The 20,192-nt window shown below is 43.2% G+C and overlaps 1 protein-coding gene across 1 annotated transcript in view; it reads right to left on the bottom strand.

Moving 5' to 3' along the window:
- Positions 1–575: 575 nt before the first annotated feature.
- The window catches only part of LOC143988860 (cytochrome P450 2G1-like), a 33,861-nt gene continuing 14,244 nt past the window's right edge, over positions 576–20,192 (bottom strand). The window contains exons 5-9 of the mRNA XM_077488762.1: positions 17,020–17,196; positions 15,021–15,162; positions 6,752–6,939; positions 2,330–2,471; positions 576–818 (exon numbers count right to left, since the gene is read on the bottom strand). Coding sequence (XP_077344888.1) covers positions 631–818; positions 2,330–2,471; positions 6,752–6,939; positions 15,021–15,162; positions 17,020–17,196 — 837 coding nt within the window. The 3' untranslated portion in view covers positions 576–630. The remainder of the gene's footprint in view (positions 819–2,329; positions 2,472–6,751; positions 6,940–15,020; positions 15,163–17,019; positions 17,197–20,192) is intronic.

Genomic DNA, 20,192 nt, shown 5'->3' with positions numbered 1-20,192 from the left:
ATACATTTTGGCCTAAATGTATGACTAAAATTGAGTTTATTGGATTTTTCTAATAACAAAAAGTAGAAAATATCATTTTTTTTCAAAATTTGCGGTCTTTTTACGTTTATATCGCAAAAAATAAAAATCGCAGAGGCAATCAAATACCATCAAAAGAAAGCTCTATTTGTGGGAAGAAAAGGACGCAAATTTTGTTTGGGTACAACATTGCATGACCGCGCAATTACCAGTTAAAGCAGCGCAGTGCCAAAGTGTAAAAAGACCTCTGGTCATTTACCAGCAAAATGGTCCGGTCTGAAAGTGGTTAAGTTGTCAACAGAAAAGATATTAGCACATGCCATTTACACAGTCTGAACCCCATCGAGCTGTTACATTCTGACTTTGGTATGGTACTTCCCAGCTGGTCTTCCTCATTCAATTTTATATGATCTATTGGCCAAAAAGCGGTGGAGCCCCCAGTCCTCTGCAATTATTTATAGTTGGAAACCTTGGCGAAGGCATTTTATCCCATGTATATATATCACAAGTGGCCCAGAAAAATAAGTAGCCTTTTATTATAGTATTTCATAGCTTCAGATAACCTTATAGGCCACATACTAGATAATGTATAGACACCATCCAGCATACACTTCAGGGCTCCCGTGGAATGAATGACAGTTCGTAGTGGGGGGGAGCGTTTAAGAATCCAGTCATCTGTGGAGCAATGTCAGACTCGGTGAATTCAGTCTGGGAAGTCAGTGTGAACTTCTGCAGGATGGTTGTGAGGAAGATAAAAAGTTCCATTGGGACTAAGCTCTCCCCTGGGCAGATGCGTTTGCCTGTGAGAAATACATAAACTTGATGATTAAATGTATTTTTATACAAAACAAGCTACATACAACTTTATTCTGCTTGTGTATATGTTGAAAAAAAGCAATGAAGAGGCGCCTCCTGGTGCAGAGATAACATACACTTTAATTAAAAAAACATATTTAATACAGGCAACTCACATTTTGGATGTGATGTATGAGCATTCAGTGACTTTAAAAGCTGAGCATGGATGTGGTCATCTGATAGTCCATCAAGCTGAGGCGCTGTAGCCGTTATCGGCCAGGAAGTGGCACAGACGCCGGCCGTGGAGTGCAGTTTAAAGCAGAATGAAGTCTGGAGCGCAGACGGGGAGAGATGACATCATGAGGTGAGTGCGACCGGTTTTGTGAGCGTACAGGCTGAGATTGTTTGACAGACACGCTCCTTCATTCAGTTGCTTGATGAAGGAGCGTGGCTGTCAAACAACCTCATCCTGTACGCTCACAAAACCGGTCGCAACCACCTCATGATGTCATCTCTCTCCGCCTGCGGTCCAGACTTCATTCTGCTTTGAACTGCGCTCCACGGCCGGCGTCTGTGCCACTTCCTGGCCGCTAGCGGCTACAACGCCTCAGCTTGACCAGATGACCACATCCATGCTCAGCTTTTAAAGTGACTAAATGCTCAAAGATCACATCCAAAATGTGAGTTGCCTGTATTGAATACATTTTTTTAATTAAAGTGTATGTTATCTCTACACCCAGAGGCGACTCTTCCTTTGCTTATTTTCACAGAGTTTGGAACATGGTTTCTGTCCTTCACTGATGACAGCCCTGGCTATAGAGATCCTGGTTTTAAATGCTTTCATTTGTTCTACTGGACGGTAGTTTTTATATTTATAATGATACGATTCTAAACATACTATGGACTCTCATTCATATAATTGGATTTTTGGTTTCAATTGGTGAGAGACTGGTGGACATTGGGAAGAATCTTTGACCCTGTTTTTGCGCATTTACTTGTGTATATTTTGCCATCCCAGGTTTCTCCTTTTCATCCTAATCTAATTAAATTTCAGTTTTCATTACATACCTTGTCATTACTGGGTTTCTGTGCTTCTCTATGCAATGCAAGCAGACCATGGCTGGTGGGAATGGTCATAGCATCCTGAGAACATCACAGCCGATAGCTATAGTGATGCAAGCAGTGGGCTGGCTCTTTGAAGGAAGTATGCAAATAACAAAATACCTTGATGGTTGGATGTCATTCTAGGGGAGTGGTCATTCTTTGCAGGCTGCAAAAGCATAAAGACTGCCCTAGGTAATGCACACACTACTGTCCCTTGGCGGTTTCAAGAACTTAAATCCAATGAGTGAAAGTGGCGGGACAGTCAGCTAAAAGATGTCAGATGTCCTCCAGCCAGGAATCTGACTTGCTGCAGCTTCTAATATACTAATATACACACAGTGTGCAGGAAAATCCTAATAAGCGATGACCTGTAATTTTATTTTCAGATCCTGCCACTTATCAAAAGATATACCTGCAGAGAATGGCATCAAAGCATCGTTCTTTCGGAACTTGCCACTGTCATCCAAGAAGTGGTTGGGATTGAACTTATATGGAGTGGTGAACTGTGTGGGGTCACGGTGGACAGTGCAGAGCAGAGGATAGATTTCTGTACCCTACGAATACGAAAAAATAAAATGAAAATTTTATAGAGAAAATACAATTCTTCTTTAAAAACAAAATATTTATTATAATAAAAATCCTTTTAAAATCCTTACAGTACCTTGTGCATTGTTAAGGGTATGGTCTGGAAAAACGCTCTTGGGTCTCATCCTTGGACGTACATGCCCCTGTCTTCCTCTGTGATTTTCATAGACCTTTTTTCCCTCAAGCCTGGTGGTCCTCTGAGGGGGAGGGGTCATTGAGGAGGGAGTACTGTCAGGGATGGGCTCAGCCCTTCCTTCTCAAAGCTGACTGCTCAGCTGTTGGCTAATTGCCAGTTCCTATCTCTCCACAGTGACTCACCTGTTGATGATATCCTGCTCGTCAATCCTGCCTACTTGAGCCGATGATCCCTGCCTTCGCCTTGGTCACATCTCTAGAGACGCTCTCCTCTTTTCCTGTTAAAGACTTGCTTGGCTGACATTCCTTCTGGCTCCAGATCCTGCTTGCTGTTCTACTATGCTCATCTCTGGCTTCCTGACGTTTTGGCTTGTCTGACTATCCGTTCCGGTTCCTGAACTTTTTTTATTATTATTAAACAAGTGTGATTTAACTGTACTTCTGTCTCAGTCTGATTCATGGTTTCTGACAACAATATAGAGTGAACTCTGTCCTCAGTGTAGCAGAGATGGCAATATAGCAAACTGTGCTCTCATCATTCCCATTTGCTGCATTCAGTTAGCTAGACACTTCCATCATACCCAAATGCCATCCATTTTGCCCTCCCATAGACAAGAATTCACCAAACAGGAATCAATTCACTTAGACACGCTCCAGCTGTACATCTATCCAAATAAGACCATTGCGCAGATAGTATAACAAAGTGATCTCTATTTTGTTAGGGTGAACCTCACTCACGCTTCCCTGCAGAATAGATTGCATATGGAATGATCAGTTGCATACAGCATAATGCTGTTTTTCAAAAAGTCACGTATCTAGTGACGCAACTAGTTGGGAGGAGGAGCCTGTGACATCGCCAGCCATATTTTGTGTGCACTGTCGGCGTATGAGGAGATCCAAGCGTTATGCTGTATGCAACTGATCATTCCATATGCAATCTATTCTGCGAAGAAGCGTGAGTGAGGTTCACTCTAACTAAATAGGGATCACTTTGTTATACTATCTGAGCAATGGTCTCGTTTGTTCTTTTTTTTTTCATGCTCATGGAAGCCTGCTGAAAGTTGGAAGTTAATCCATGGGAATCAGCAGTGAAATTTCTGAATGAACCATCTGTTACTCAGGAGACTCATTAAGGCTTGATTATCTAGTCCTGCATGTGTGAATTTATTGGCAGAGACTTTGGTTTGTACACAGTGGAATGTGATATTCTTTACTTGTGGTAAAGTTTTGCTCCATTGTTACCATTACACAGAAGGAATTTTATATATTTTTTATATATTATATTTTGTATGGTTCACTATATGTTCATAATAATTCACATAATTTGGTGGTACACTGTGTAATATTAGTAGGTTAATATTAGCGCAATTATTAATTTTAAACATTTTTATTGGTCTGTGTGAAAGCTATAGTCTACAAGCTATGGTGCAAATCATTGAAAATTGATCACACCTAATGTACTGATGGCCTATCTCATTTCTTGAGGCTCTGAAATGCCAGGAAAGTACATATACCCCCCAAATGACCCCTTTTTGAAAGTAGACAGTCCAAGGTATTTAGTAAGAGGCATGGAGAGTTTTTTGAAGTTGTCATTTTTCCCACGATTCATGGGAAAATTAAGATTTTTTTGTTCACAAAATTGTCATAATAACAAGTTATTTCTCACACACAGCATATGCATACTTCCAATTACATCCAAAAATACATTCTGCCACTCCTCCCGAGTATGGCGATACCACATGTGTGTGACTTTTACATAGCCTGGCCACACAGAGAGGTCCAACATGCAGGGAGCACCATCAGGGATTCTAGGAGCATAAATTACACCTCTAATTAACAACCTATTACAATTTTGAAGGCCCTGGAGCACCAAGACAATGGAATTACCCACAAAATTACTCTAATTAATTTTGGAAAGCAAACACCCCACGTCTATTCTATGAGGCATTATGAGTCTTTTGAACAGTTCATTTTTTTCCACAAGTCTTCGAAAAACATGAAGAGAAAATGAAAAATGTTTTTATTTTTTTTACACAAAGTTGGCAATTTATAAGATATTTCTAACACACAGCATGTATATAACAAAAATTACACCCCAAAATATATTCTGCTACTCATCCTGAGTATGGCAATACCACCTGTGTGAGACTTTTACACAGTTTGGCCACATAAAGAGGTCAAATACCGAAGTAGTAACTTCAGGCATTCTAGGAGCACAAATTACACATCTCAATTCATTCCTTCCTATCACTTTTTTGAAGATCCTGGAGCACCAGGACAGTGTAATTATTCACAAAATTACCCCATTTTGGAAAGCAAACACCCTGATGTATATTCTATGAGGCATGGGCTGCAGATAGGTACTCGGGTACTCTGAAGGGCTGGTGACAGGTATTTGGGTACTCTGACAGCCTGATGACAGGTACTCTGATGGGCTGGTGACAGGTACCCGGGTACTCTGATGGGCTGGTGACAGGTACTCGGGTACTCTGATGGGCTGCAGATAGCTACTCGGGTACTCTGATGGGCTGGTGCCTGGTACTTGGGTACTCTGAAGGGCGGTGACAGGTACTCAGGTACTCAGATGGACTGTGACAGGTACTCAGATGGGCGGTGACAGGTACTCAGGCATTTAGATGAACTGTGACAGGTACTCAGGTACTTGGGTAGTCAGCTGGACTGTGACAGGTACTCGGGTACTCAGATGAACCGTGACAGGTACTCATATGGGCTGTGACAGGTACTGGGGTACTCAGATGAACTGTAACTGGTAATCAGGTACTCAGATGGACTGTGATGTGACAGGTACTCGGGGACTCAGATGAACTATGACAGGTACTCAGGTACTTGGGTACTCAGATGGACTGTGACAGGTACTCAGGTACTCAGATGGGCTGTGACAGGTACTCAGATGGACTGTGACAGCTACTCAGATGAACTGTGAAAGGTACTCGGGTACTCAGATGGACTGTGACAGGTACTCAGGTACTCAGATGAGCTGTGACAGGTATTCGGGTACTCAGATGGGCTGTGACAGGTATTTAGGTGGGCTGTGACAGGTACTCAGGTACTTTGATGACTGGTGACAGTTATTTTGATGGCTGCTGACAGGTACTTTGATGGCTGATGACAGGTACTTTGATGGCAAGGTTGTCACCTCATCCTTTTAAATCCGAACACATATGAATGACACAGGTTCTGAGGCTAATTTAATGCAGATAAGGCACCAAGTGATTTTAATTACCACCTTAATCAGCCACAGAACCTGTGTAATTAATATGTGTTCGGTTTTAAAGGGATGAGGTGGCAACCCTATTTGATGGCTGGTGACAGGTCCTCTATATTGGGGGGGGGGGGGGGCAATCAGTGTGTGTTTGGGTGCACTGTAAGCGGTAATGAGCTGTTACTGCAATCTCCTTCTCACACACGATCGGTGTGTGAGGAGGAGAACCTGGTAACATGTTGACATTCTGTGATCGGCTGTGATTGGACACAGCCAGTCACGTGGTAAAGAGCCAATTTCATTGGCTATTTACTGTGATCTGGGTTGGGCTGTGTCAGGGTGACAAGTCTCATCCCCGATTGGTCTGCACAAGCACTGTGCATGTGGCAGGCTGTGATTGGACACAGCCAGTCACGTGGTAGAGACATTTTGTTTATTGGCTCTTTACACAGATCTGGGATAGGCTGTGTCCGAGGGACATGCCTCATTCCCAATCGCCATGCTGCGGGCCCCCGGGAGCTGATGACGTCATATGATGCCCGCCCAGGATGAGAGAGCCCATCTGCAGACATCATATGGCTATGGCCCGGTATTGAAGTGGTTAATAAAGCGCCACCATATTTGGGGTAACAGGCAACTGTGAAACATGACCAGGAGCACTTGGAGGTACCTGCACTAGCCTCCCGAGACTGATTTTGATAGTGATTATAGCCCATAGGTACACTTAACTATTGTTCACACTATATTATTTATTCATGTGCTGTTAACAACAGTAATAATTCAGTTCATTTATATGCAGTCCATGGAACAAGACCAATAAAATATCATTTATGATTGGTGGTGATAGTGGAGGTCACCCTAGGCAAGTAACAAATTAATAAGATTTCCTACCTTGGGGATCACATATCCTCTAAATTCTGTGTCTTTGGTCATCATGCGAGGAACATTTAGGGGTATCACATCACAGAATCTCTGCACCTCACTCAACACAGCCTGCATAAATGGCATCTGTAATCGGTCATCAAATTTTGGGACCCGTCCTCGTCCGATCACTTGGTCAATCTCATCATGGAGTTTGGCTATACAAATACAATATTCATGAAATCATATTTCAGACAAATACAGTTTTCTATGCCAGTTCAATACGGGTAGTATAGAATGGATTTAAGTGTGCAATGTAACATGACCATGCATAATGTAATTCAACCTCTTCCATGTTAGTTCTGGAGATCCAAAAGACTCCTGTGGTTCACTTGTATGGAGCCCACCAGGGTTGGCCCACAGACGTCACCCTTTTGAGAAGCCCTGCGGTCAACCCTGCCTTGCCTGACCCGAACCTAGGACCCCATCAAGCCCACTCTGCATGCCAGCTTTAGTCCAAGTCCTTTCCATGGGCACAACTCTTGACGAAGAGTAATCCCCAGTTGGAAAAGACTAACTAAACTAGTCCACACTAGGTTCTTTCATTGCTACAAACAGGCTTTACTCAAGAAGGTCACATGTACAAACAGCCATACAGGACAATGGCGGCACCACACTTGAATGAGTTACTAAGTTCTTAAAGTCCCAATAACACATTGAAAGAGGTATTTCAAGACAGCAGACCTGCACCCTAGCAACGGGTAACTCTATGTTCCAACATGTCAGCAATAACTCCAATATCAGGAGAGATCCTCAAGTCCAGGTAAAATAGTCCTTTTTTACACCCTGATCCTGAATGGCTTCAAACTATTTTTTTTTTTCAGACCAAAGGCCCACTGACTGACTCCTTATACCCCAGCCCTACAGAACCTATTGCCTAACAGGGCATGTTTACCACACAACCTGGAGCTGGGTGCCAACTGAAAGGGCTTTTCTACAATCACGGCCCAAATAATGTTCTCTGCATCCAAACTTGACCTGGGTTCAGCCCACTTGCACCCCACTATACTGCAGAACTCAGACTAGGAATGGGAGGAACAGCATAAAGAAGCAGTTAGATGTGCTGTAGCGCTCATGTACTAAAAAGGGGCATGCTGATAGAAGGTAAGGGCAGTGTGACAAAGAGATGATATTATCAGTCAGCTGTTTCTCCTTTTACTGGGAGAAGAACAAGACCTGCGAGTGTTACTTCAAGGGGAGTTAAGACACAGTTAAATCCACAGATGAATTACATACTGTATATGGGAGATGTTTTACGTCAAAGGATTGGTATTCTCTCAGGCTTTGAGATATACACAGTCCTACCCAGGGCCGGCCCAAGACATTGTGCTGCCTTTGACCAAGAATGAAATGCTGCCCCTCCCAAAAAAAATCACGCCCACCAAAAGGCCCCCAGATCCATTATTTTATATTATGATTACTAAAGGGGACCCGTCATGGCTCTTTACATGTATATGAGTATAAAGTATTTACATGTATATGAGTATAAAGAGGACCTTTCATGGTTGTTTACATATATAGGAGTATAAAGATGACCTGTCATGGCTCTATACATGTATATAGGAGAATAAAGAGGACCTGTCATGGCTCTATACATGTATAAAGGAGTATAAAGAGGACCTGTCATGGCACTATACATGTATAAAGGAGTATAAAGAGGACCTTTCGTGGCACTATACGTGTATATACAAGTATAAAGAACACCTGCCATGGCACTATACATGTATATAAGAGTATAAAGAGGACCTGTCATGGCTCTATACATGTATATAGGAGAACAAAGGGGACCTGCCATGGCTCTATACATGTATAGGAGCATAAAAAGGACCTATCATGGCTCTATACATGTGTATAGGAGTATAAAGGGGACCTGTCATGGCTCTATACATGTATATAGAAGTATACAGAGGACCTGTTATTTCTCTATACATATATGTAGGAGTATAAAGAGGACCAATCATGGCTCTATACATGTATATGGAAGTATAAAGAGGACCTGTCATGGCTCTATACATGTATATAGGAGTATAAAAGGACCTGGCAAGGCTCTATATATGTGTATAGGAGTGTAAAAAGATGCGTCATTGCTCAATACATGTATGTAGGAGTATAAAGAGGACATGTCATGGCTCTAAACATGTATATATAGGAGTATAAAAGGACCTGTCAGGGCTCTATACATGTGTATAGGCATGTAAAAGTGTGTCATCAGAAGACTGGGCTAATATATGGATTAACACCAAAATCTCACCGTAAAATATTGTTGCATTAGAAGCAAGCTATAAGGTTCTTATGAGATGGTATTTGGGCCTGGCTAGGATTGCCAAATTCCTACCATCATAGTCACCAAACTGTTTTCGAAAGTGTGGTGAAAAAGGCACACATATACATATATGGTGTGCTTGCCCAACGGTACAGCGCTTCTGGGCAACAATATTTCAAATGATTTCTACTCTGCTTCAAGAGCCCCTTGACCCCGACCCATCCCTAGCCCTGCTAAATTGTCTCCCAAAAGACTATACTAGGGCACAGCAACGTCTTCTTCTCCAGCTCACTACTGCAGCGAGGCAAACAATCGCTAAAGCATTGAAAACCCCAACCCTAAATATAGCTGAAGTAAAAAGCAGGGTCACCCAGGCAATGATTCACAGTAAAATTTAAGCCACCATCCTTGACAAAATCCATTGACACTTAAAGACCTGGTAACCATGGATTGATCACTTTCTACCGCATGATTTTGACAAGCACCTACTGGAACCATAAACCTCCCTGACCTCCTAAAGTAACCGACCATAGATATTTGGGTGTTCTGCGTGAGCCGCCCGACCATACCTTTCCTTGTTATCTCTTTTCTTTTCCTTTCCCTCTCTCTTCTTATCTTTTGCATTATCCACCCTGTCACCCATTTCCCTCCCCTATTTCCAATAGTCGCTATGGGTAACGTAACTAAATGTTAAATGCTGTTTGGCTAATACAATGTCTCCCGTATTACGGAGTACCACCCATCTTAGAACCTACCCGTGTTAAGGGCTCTGGCCCGTACCTTTATAACGAGCACTTACGCTATCATGACATTATGTGATTGTTTTTCAATAACATGTAACGCGTATTTTAACTTGTTCACGTGATATTGCTTTGCCAAAACATACTCTGTTGACTGTTATCACCTTATGTTAAACTGAAGATGTTTATATATGTAACTTGCTTGTTGCCAATAAAAATCTTTTAAAAGAAGGATGTGTCATGGCTCTATTCATGTATGTAGGGGTATAAAGAGGACCTGTCATGGCTCTATACATGTATGTAGGAGTGTAACGAGTACCTGTCATGGCTCTATACATGTATGTAGGAGTTTAAAGGGGACCGGTCATGACGGTCTACATGTATAGGAGTATAAAGAGGACCTGTCATGGCTCTATACATGTATGTAGGAGAATAAAGAGGACCTTTCATGGCTCTATACATGTATATAGGAGTATAAAGGGGACCTGTCATGGCTCTATACATGTAAATGGAAATTTAAAGAGGAACTGCCATGGTTCTATACACGTATGTAGGAGTATAAAGGGACCTGTCAGGGCTCAACACACAGCCATCAATGTCTAAACTGCTGGCAACAAAGGTGATTACACTCCTAAAAATGTAAAAATGTCCAAATTGGGCCCAAAGTGTCAATAATTTGTGTGGACACTATTATTTTCCCGCACTGCCTTAACCCCATTGGGCATGGGTTTCACCAGAGCTTCACAGGTAGCCACTGGAGTATAAAGAGGACCTATCATGGCTCTATACATGTATATAGAAGTATAAAGAGGACATGTCATGGCTCAATACATGTATATAGGGGTAGAACGAGAGCCTGTTATGGCTCTATACATGTAAAGGAGCATAAAGAGGACCTGGCATGGCTCTATATATGTATATAGGAGTATAAAGAGGACCTGTCATGGCTCTATACATGTATAGGAGTATAAAGAGGACCTATCAGGGCTCTATACATGTGTATAGGAGCATAAAGGGGACCTGTCATGGCTCTATGCATGTATATAGATGTATAAAGAGGACCTGTTATGGCTCTATACATGTATGTATGAGTATAAAGAGGACCTATCATGGCTCTATACATGTATATAGGACTCAGAGTATAAAAGGACCTGCCAGGGCTCTATACATATGTATAGGAGCGTAAAAGGATGTGTCATGGCTCTATACATGTATAGGAGTATAAAGAGGACCTATCAGGGTTCTATACATGTGTATAGGAGTATAAATGGGACCTGTCATGGCTCTATACATGTATGTAGGAGTATAACAAGGACCTGTCATAGCTCTGTACATGAATGTAGGAGTATAAAGGGGACCGGTCATGACGGTCTATATGTATAGGAGTTTAAAGAGGACCTGTCATGGCTCTATACTTGTATATAGAAGTATAAAGAGGAACTAGCATGGCTCTATACATGTACGTATAGGCAGTGGCGGAATTATAGGGGTCGCCGAGATCACCATGGTGACCAGGCCCCTTGAGGCCCCCCTCTACTCTTTGATAGGGGGGAGGCTGAGAGGAGCTCCCCAATCATCAGCCAAACTGAAATTAGCACTGTGCAGGGAGCTTCTCACATTAGCCTAAGTGAAAGCACAGTGTGTGCTCTTTGTCTCCCCCTACAGTGCAGTACCCGGCAAGAAGAGCCAAGGTAACATAGTTGTCAACTGTCCCGAATTTCCTGGGACATTCCCGGGATTAGGACATTTGTCCCAAATTAATTTTGTCCCGGGAAATATCCCAGTAAATTCGGTCTGTCCCGGGAAATTGAATTTCCCGTTTTTTTGCTGCCGGCCGCTAGAGGTCTCCGCCGGTTGCCATTTTTAAGAAGACCAGAAGTTGGTCTTCAATAGAGAACCTGTGGCGCCGCCCACCCCCGCTGCCAGTGTGTGTGTAAAGTGCAGTGGGCGGCGCCACAGTTCAATGTCTCCGCGCGGCAACGGCGGCATGTCGGGGGCCAGTCTGTCATTGTGGATGTCGGGGCGGGTGCCAGTGGTATGATAATGTCGGGGGCCAATCTGTCACTGTGTGGAAGTCGGTGGGCGGTGGCCAGTCGGATGTCGGGGGCCAGTGGTATGATAATGTCGGGGGCCAGTCTGTCACTGTGTGGATGTCGGGGCGGGGACCAGTCGGATGTCGGGGACCAGTGGTATGATAATGTCGGGGGCCAGTCTGTCACTGTGGATGTTGGGGCGGGGGCCAGTCGGATGTCGGAGGCCAGTGGTATTATAATGTCGGGGGCCAGTCTGTGGATGTGGGGGCCAGTCTGTGGATGTGGGGGCCAGTCTGGAGATGTGGGGGCCAGTCTGTGGATGTCGGGGGCCAGTCTGTGGATGTCGGGGACCAGTGGTATGTCGGGAGCCTGTGGTATGTCGGGGGCCAGTGGTATGTCGGGGGCCAGTCTGTGGATGTCGGGGGCCAGTCTGTGGATGTTGGAAGCCAGTCTGTGGATGTGGGGCCAGTCTGGAGATGTGGGGGTCAGTCTGTGCAGTATGTGGGGGCCAGTCTGGAGATGTGGGGGCCAGTCTGTGCAGTATGTGGGGACCAGTCTGGAGATGTGGGGGCCGGTCTGTGCAGTATGTGGGGGCCGGTCTGTGCAGTATGTGGGGGCCGGTCTGTGGAGTATGTGGGGGCCGGTCTGTGCAGTATGTGGGGGCCGGTCTGTAGTGTATGTGGGGGCCGGTCTGTGCAGTATGTGGGGGGCGGTCTGTGGAGTATGTGGGGGCCGGTTTGTGCAGTATGTGGGGGCCGGTCTGTGGTTGTGGGGGGGCGGTCTGTGGATGTGGGGGGGGGCCAGTCTGTGGATGTCAGAGGGGCACCAGATGTCAGGAGGGGCTCCGCTGATGGACACAGATGTGAGGAAGGTACCTCTGATGGGGCACCTGATGTAAGGACAGACTTCGCTTGGGACACCTGATGCAATCTGGTGGCAGGCAACATGGCTAGTGATGCGCTCAGGGCTCCCACTGATTTGGCATTATGGTGAGTTGAATGATTTAATTTGATATTACAATGTAATAATAGAAATAATGCGCTTCAATCATCCTGACACCATAACAATCTTGGCGCCCCCGGATGATTGAAGCGCTAACACCAGGTATTTGGAGTATCTTTATCTGCTGATTGTCAAACTCTGGAAAACACATATTGCTATTGTGGTGTAGGATCGGGGGGCTGCTGTCCCTCCTTTCCCTCTCCCCCCCCTCCTTTCCCTCTCCCCCCCTCCTTTCCCTCTCCCCCCCTCCTTTCCCTCTCCATCCATCTCAGACTCTAACCACACCCCTTTGAGCCACGCCCCCATGTAAGCCACACCCACTATTTTACGTAAACCACGCCCATATTTTGCGCCGCATTTTCACCCTTTTCTATGCCACACCTATAACCGCATGCCCCGCCCCCTAATTATAATACAACTCTGCCTACTGCCAAAAAAAGTGTCCCAATTTTTTTTTTTTACAATGTTGGCAACTATGGTGTGTGTGCATGTGTGTGTGTGGGTGTGCATGTATGTGTGTGTGTGTGTGCATGTGTGAGCATGCATGTATGTGTGTGTGTGGTCATATATGTATATCTATGTATGCATGTGTGTGTGTGTGCATGTATGTGAGTGTGCATGTATGCATTTGTATGTATGTGAATGTGCATGTGTTTATCAGTGGCCGCCCCCTCTCTCCAGCCACTCCCTCTATGACCAATGGATAGATTCATGCATAGCATAGCATATTGGCTTGAGAGTTGGCTTAATTCAGGTAGCAGCTCACTGGGAGTGAGGTGACTTCAAAGATGAGCTGGAGAGTTGAATACAGACTCCATGGTATCCCCTCAAAGGTGCTGCACCATGGAAGGAAGTCTGTGTACAGTTAGTCAAGTGTAACGTTGCTGTAAAGTGAATGAGACACGAAGAGTTAATTGTGTCATGACGTGCTCACTTCTAAGTGCCATCTTAATGCATATTTCCCATGACTGCAGCCTCCGACTGCTTAGTTGGGCATTAGTGACTAGTGAGCAAAGATTTCAGAGTTCCCCTTTGGGGCGCCTTAAGATAAAGCCACAACCTTAGGTATGAGATGTACTATTGTTGGATATTCCAGCCTTTCCAATCCCAAAACCACTGTGGAGTACTAAGCCTGGGGTAAAGGTTATCTCAACCGGGGGCTCCCACTTGCATTACATAAGGTTCAGCTGAGTGGAGACACTGCCAGAGAGACATGTTTGGGACCCCTACACCTACCTTGTCATGCTGACTACTAGTGTACTTAGTACAAAGAGAATAGAGCTGGTATGAGATGGGTAAAGGTTATACTCAGTCCTCAATAGTATGCACACAACAAAAAACAAAATTGTCCATGGAACTTTTAAAGAGCACACCTCAGAATGTACCAGGTAACATTTATACATGATTTATAAAAACAACATGTAATACAGACAAGAGAAAATATATTAAGCATCAACATATTGGTACATTTTACATTCATGTAATAAACCTTTCCATGAGACCTGGATATGTCATAAAGATGACTGTCAGTAATCTGGGATAGCTGTGCTCGGTCTCAATGCGTTTCACAAGAGGAGTCTTGCTTCTACGGGAGAAGCACAGATAGATACAATTGATGAGAGGCTCCTGGCCTACTGGTGTAGTATAGATGACTCTTTGTAAAGTATTTGAAAGATTAATGTCTATGAGTGGGTAGCCTGCCAAGTTACCGGCCACCAGTATCTGTGCTTCTACCGAAGTAGCGGGACTCCTCTTGTGAAATGCGTCGAGACCTTGCACATCTATCCCACAAAACTGACATCTTTATGACATATCCAGGTCTCATGGAAAAGTTTATTACATGAATGTAAAATTTACCAATATGTTGATGCTTAATATATTTTCTCTTTTCTGTATTGTTGTTTTTAAATGTGTGTTAAATAAATCATTTGTACTCTTTAAAAGTCCCACAGGCAATTTTGTTGTTTTTTGTTGTGTGCATACTAATCTACTTAGCGGTTTGCTCAGAGTTCTGTATTTCATACATTTCATCTACCAAACATACCATGTACATTAATTGATTGATTACATCATTAATTTGAGTCTGTGTGACAGCAACATGACAATTTTACATTAAGAAAATTTGCAAAAAGTATCTGTTTCCCCACTGCAACCAATCAAATATTTAAACATTCTTCATTTAGTTTACCCCTTGTAGTCACCTTGTATCTCTGGGTACTTCAGCATGATGAGAAGGCCATACCGAAAGGTGGTACTCACAGACTCAATTCCTGCTAGGAATAAGTTATGGGTGGTAACTAGGAGATTTCGTATGTTAAATTCGGTGTTGGGGTTATCCTTTTCCTGCAGAAAGATGGGAAATGTTACAGTTCATATCAATGGCAGAAGCAAAACCCTCCTTCTCCATGCCATGTCTGATAACCTTGTTCAGTTATGATTCCTTTCCCTGTGATATACCCCGAATGGGAGGGTGTTTCTGGCTTATTCCTTCTTTCATAACTAAACAAGCTTGAGTAATTCAAGCATCCATATGAAACATTCAGCTACCAGACACATTTGTATGTTTAAGTTGGCCTTAAAAACTGACAGTTTCACTGCTAAGTTTTCCCCCTCCAATGCAATTCTGTGAGAATATAACGCACACAAGGCCATTTTAGGAGTGTATTTCAGTGGATTTTCAAGCACCCAACTTTTCCAGGTGGCAACAATGAGGAAGGTAACATCAACTGCGTCTCCCTAAACTGTTGCAAGCAGGGATAGAGGTTATTTTTTTAAAGTATTGTTAAAAACTTTGTGACATACTTTTTTAAATATTATATATTAGATATTTGCATTACGGGGTGCGCAGAAGTCAGTAAAGAAGATCTTACATTTTAATGGCCTTCTGTACTTATAGTGGTCAAAATAATTAGACTGTTATGTGTAAAGCAGATAGCTCCATTTGCTTGCTTGCAGCTTCTACATACCAGGAGCCTAGAAAGTCATCATTTGGCTTATTCTTCTCCTGTCTCTGGTTTATCTAGATTGACCCATCAGTGTGATAGGTGGTATCTTTGTTGTCACAATTTTGTAAACCAGTATAATTATCACCTTGAGCTACAGGCACAGAATTCCAATACAGATGGCCTATGTAATCTTCCTGCTCCATGGTGAAAGGCTTTGACATTCCCCCACCTGGGAAAAAGCTAATCTTCAAATCACCATTTCACAATTTCACATGGTACAGTACTTACAAACTGCTTGTCACCTGAATTCCAGGTTGGTTCCTGTTCTTCTCTTGGTTCAGCTTTGTGATCATCTCCAATGCTGGTTCTATCACACACAAGGCTGATGCTATCACACACTCTTTTGATTCCCAAGATACTGAAGCTCCCGTTAAACCAGAATTTATTATTTTTACCACTTGCATCCTGGTCCTAACCTTTGCCCTGGTGCTTATCTTTATTTGCCTCTGTAACCTCAATGTCCACTGTGACTCCAGAACAACCGTAGTATCCTGAGACCTTTGCGACTCCAGGCACCCTGAGCATCCTATGTTACCTATGTAACAGTACCTAGTGACTGCAGAGTACCCTAAGCATTCTGTTTCACTCCTGTGACCCTGGTGACTCCAGAGTATCCAGAACATCCCATGACTTCCGTGACACCCAGAGCACCCCAAACACTCTGTGTACCCCATTAGCCCTGGGACTCCAGAGCCCTGAGCATCCTGTATCACTCGGTGACCCCTGTGACTCCAAAGCACCCTGTAGCCCCCCTTGGTCCCTGTGATTTTAGAGCATCTTAAACATCCTCTATCATCCTTAACCCCCCATGATTCCAGAGCACTCTGAGCATTCTGTATTGCCCAATGATCACAGAGCATTCTGTGTCAAGCAGTGAACCCAGAGCATCCCGTGTTGGCCAATGATCCTAGAGCACTTTGCGTCACACAATGACTTCAATGTGCCATGTGCACCTTGTGATTCCAGTCTATCCCAAGTATCCTTAATCAACCTGTGACTCCAGTGAATCCTGAGTACCTCTCAGACACCAGTGTCCCCATGAAGCCTCGGGCATGCTCCTGTAATATTTTGTGCTGTCTCTCTCTCTCATTGTCCATGGCTTGCTATTTTGACTATGGTAAATTTTGGCACATTAGGAGGTAGGATTTGTGGGAACTAAAATTATACAACTTAAAAGATTTAATGACATAAATACCTGTTCCATTTTAATAAGGAAACTGTCAATAAAGTGCCTCGAAATGCTGGGATCCAGGGTCTCTTGACTGGACTTCACCTTCTCAAGTATATTTTCAGCAAGTTGCTCAGATAGCAGCGTTGTCTTGTGGTGAGGTCCAGGAATGTATTCCATAAGGGTAGGAAGAATACTATGCAGCTAGAAAAATTTGAAAGATTTCCATCAAAACTCAGTCACTGAAAATATGATCGAGATAGCTTTCCTATTCTAAATAATATTGGTATACTGTACATCAAAGAAAGTAAGATTTAAGACTTACTGTAAGTAAATTTAAGATCATTCAGATACAAGAATTTATTAAAGTCGCAATAAAATAATAAAACAGTAAATCCCTCCCTACTGAAAGACCCTGAAATAGTTCACCAGCTATCAATACGGCTTTCTACTTATTTTGCAGAAAACCCCACTCCTTATGCCTCTCCTGTCATCCTATGGGAAGCACATAAATATGTGATCCATGGTGAATTTTTATCACTAGCTACGAAGGTTACGAGGGAATAACAGGAGACAATCAGAGCATTGATTGAAAGAATCAAACACTTGGAATGGAAAGACTACACCAACGGTCTCACCCACAAAACACCCTGCTAGATGAACTTGGGAAATGTACACAGAGACGTTATCTGCTTCGCAAAAAAGTAGCGCCAACAAAAATTGTAGACCTCTGATGCATGCAGTGCAGGCCTCCAAGACCTCTCTTACAATTCACCATATACATGACTGTCATGGTGAACTATTTTCAAGAAATTAAGACATAGCAAAACACTTTGAACTATTACTTGAAACTATACAATTTGAGCTCTGACTGCCCTGACCCAGCCTCACCAGAACTTCGTACTGTCCGGATTCTGGACTTTTTGTATAAATATGGTCAAACAGCGATTCTCTGCACAACAAGCTAAAGAGCTGAAACGCTCCCTTTCCCAGGAGGAATTGACTGTGATCTTGCTCACACTCTTGCCTAACCTGATCTCTTTGCACCAGGTGGGTTTTATCCACCTGGTAAGGAACAACACTATCCGAGCACTTAACATACACCATTGGCTGTCCTCTTCATTCACTCAAGGGCTTTCTCCTTTCCCTGAACACGAAGAAGGCATTCGACAGAGTGGCCTGGGACTACGTGTGAAAAGTCCTTTGGACTTTGATCCTGAATGTTAGCTAGTATTTTAGTGCTCTAATCCACTTCTTCTGTGAGTCAAGGACCAAATGTCAAACGCCTTCACTATCAGTAACAGGAATCACCAGGGCTGCCCCTTATCCCCATAATCTTCATTTGACACTAGAACCTTTTCTTAACAGATTGAATTCTGATTTGGATGTCAAAGGGCTACAAATAGGAGACAGGGAATTCAAGGTTGCAGCCTTTGCAGAACCTTGTACCTCCCTGCCGAATCTATTAAGAGACATAAAACACTTTGGCGGCCTGTCAAACCTGAAAAATAACTTTTCCAATTTGCATGCCTTGAATGTCTTTCTCCCACCAGATGGAGTCACCCACTGTCAAGATTTCTTCCCATTCCTTTGAAAAAAAGATGCCATTACATACTTGGGAAATCAGATTCCATCCAAGTTGCCTTCTATGTATCTTTAACTGCTTGCCGACCACACCATAGATGAATGACGGCTACAGCGCAGCTCGATAACTCTGGGAGAGCCCAATACTCATCCATCCATACTTAGCAATACTCATCCATCCATACTCAGCAATACTCATCCATCCATACTCAGCAATACTCATCCATGCTCAGCCATCCATCCATACTCAGCAATACTCATCCATCCATCCATGCTCAGCCATCCCATCCACCCCCATCCATACCCAGCCACCCCCATCCATACCCAGCCATACCCAGCCGCACCCGGCTGTACGCAACTGTACCCAGCCCTACTCAGCTGTACCCAGCCGTACCCAGCCATACATGCTCAGTCATCCCATCCATACTGAGCCACCCCCATCCACGGCTCATCCATCCCTATTCATGCTCACCCATGCCACATCAGTTCTCATCCATGCCACATCCATGCCACTACAGTGCCTCACAAAAGTGTAATAGGTAGTCAAATTAGATTTCACATTTATGCCCATAGAACACCTGACGGTGCTCTCTGCATGTTGGGCCTCTCTATGTGGCCAGGCAGTGTAAAAGTCTCCCACATGTGGTGTCGCTGTACTTAGAAGGTTTAGGAGAATCTATCTTGGGGAGTAATTTTTGGTATGTACATGCTATGTGTTAGAAATATTGTATAAATGGACAGCTTTGTGTAACAATGCGTTTCCATTTTCTTTACACATTTTCCAAAAACGTGTAGAAAAAAATGACACGTTCAAAAGACTCATTATGCCTCATAGATTATACATTGGGTGGTTTTCTTTCCAAAATGGGGTAATTTTTGTGGTGTTTCCATTGTCCTGGTGCTCCAGGGCCTTCAAAAATGTAAGAGGTAGTCAATAAATGATATGTGTAATTTATGCTCCAAGAACACCTGATGGTACTCCCTGCATGTTGAGCCTCTGTATGTGGCCACACTGTGTAAAAGTCTCACGCATGCAGTATCGCTGTACTCAGAAAGAGTAGCAGAATGTGTTTTGGGATGTAATTTGTGCTATGCATTTGCTGTGCGTGAGAAATAAACTGTTAATATAACAATTTTGTGAAAAAAAAAGAAAAAAAATCTTGATTTTGCAAAGAATTGTGGGAAAAAATTACAACTTAAAAAAACTCACTATGCCAAATATTATACACTGATTTGGGTTATTTTTACCAAAGATATGTAGCAGTATAAATTTTGGCCAAAATTTATGAAGAAAAATTACTAATTTGCAAAATTTTATAACAGAAACAGAAAAATTCATTTTTTTACAGAATTTTCTGTCTTTTTCCTTTCATAGCGCAAAAAAACCCAGAGGTGATTAAATAGCACCAAAAGAAAGCTCTATTTGTGTGAAAAAAGGACAAACATTTCATATAGGTACAGTGTTGCATGACTGAGTATTTGCCATTCAAAATAGGAGAGCATCGAAAACTGAAAATTGGTCTGTTTAGGATGGGGGTTTAAGTGCCCAGTGGTTAAGTGGTTAAGAAGAGTCCAAACTGACCTTAAGGATTGGGTGGGTCTTAATGTTTTGTTGT

The sequence above is a fragment of the Lithobates pipiens genome, unplaced genomic scaffold (genome assembly GCF_037356315.1).
Source record: "Lithobates pipiens isolate NorthernLeopardFrog02 unplaced genomic scaffold, aLitPip1_a1.2 Scaffold_1, whole genome shotgun sequence".
NCBI lineage: Eukaryota > Metazoa > Chordata > Amphibia > Anura > Ranidae > Lithobates > Lithobates pipiens.
Note: the sequence above shows the minus strand (reverse complement) of the source record. Positions and strands in the feature narration are given on the sequence as shown.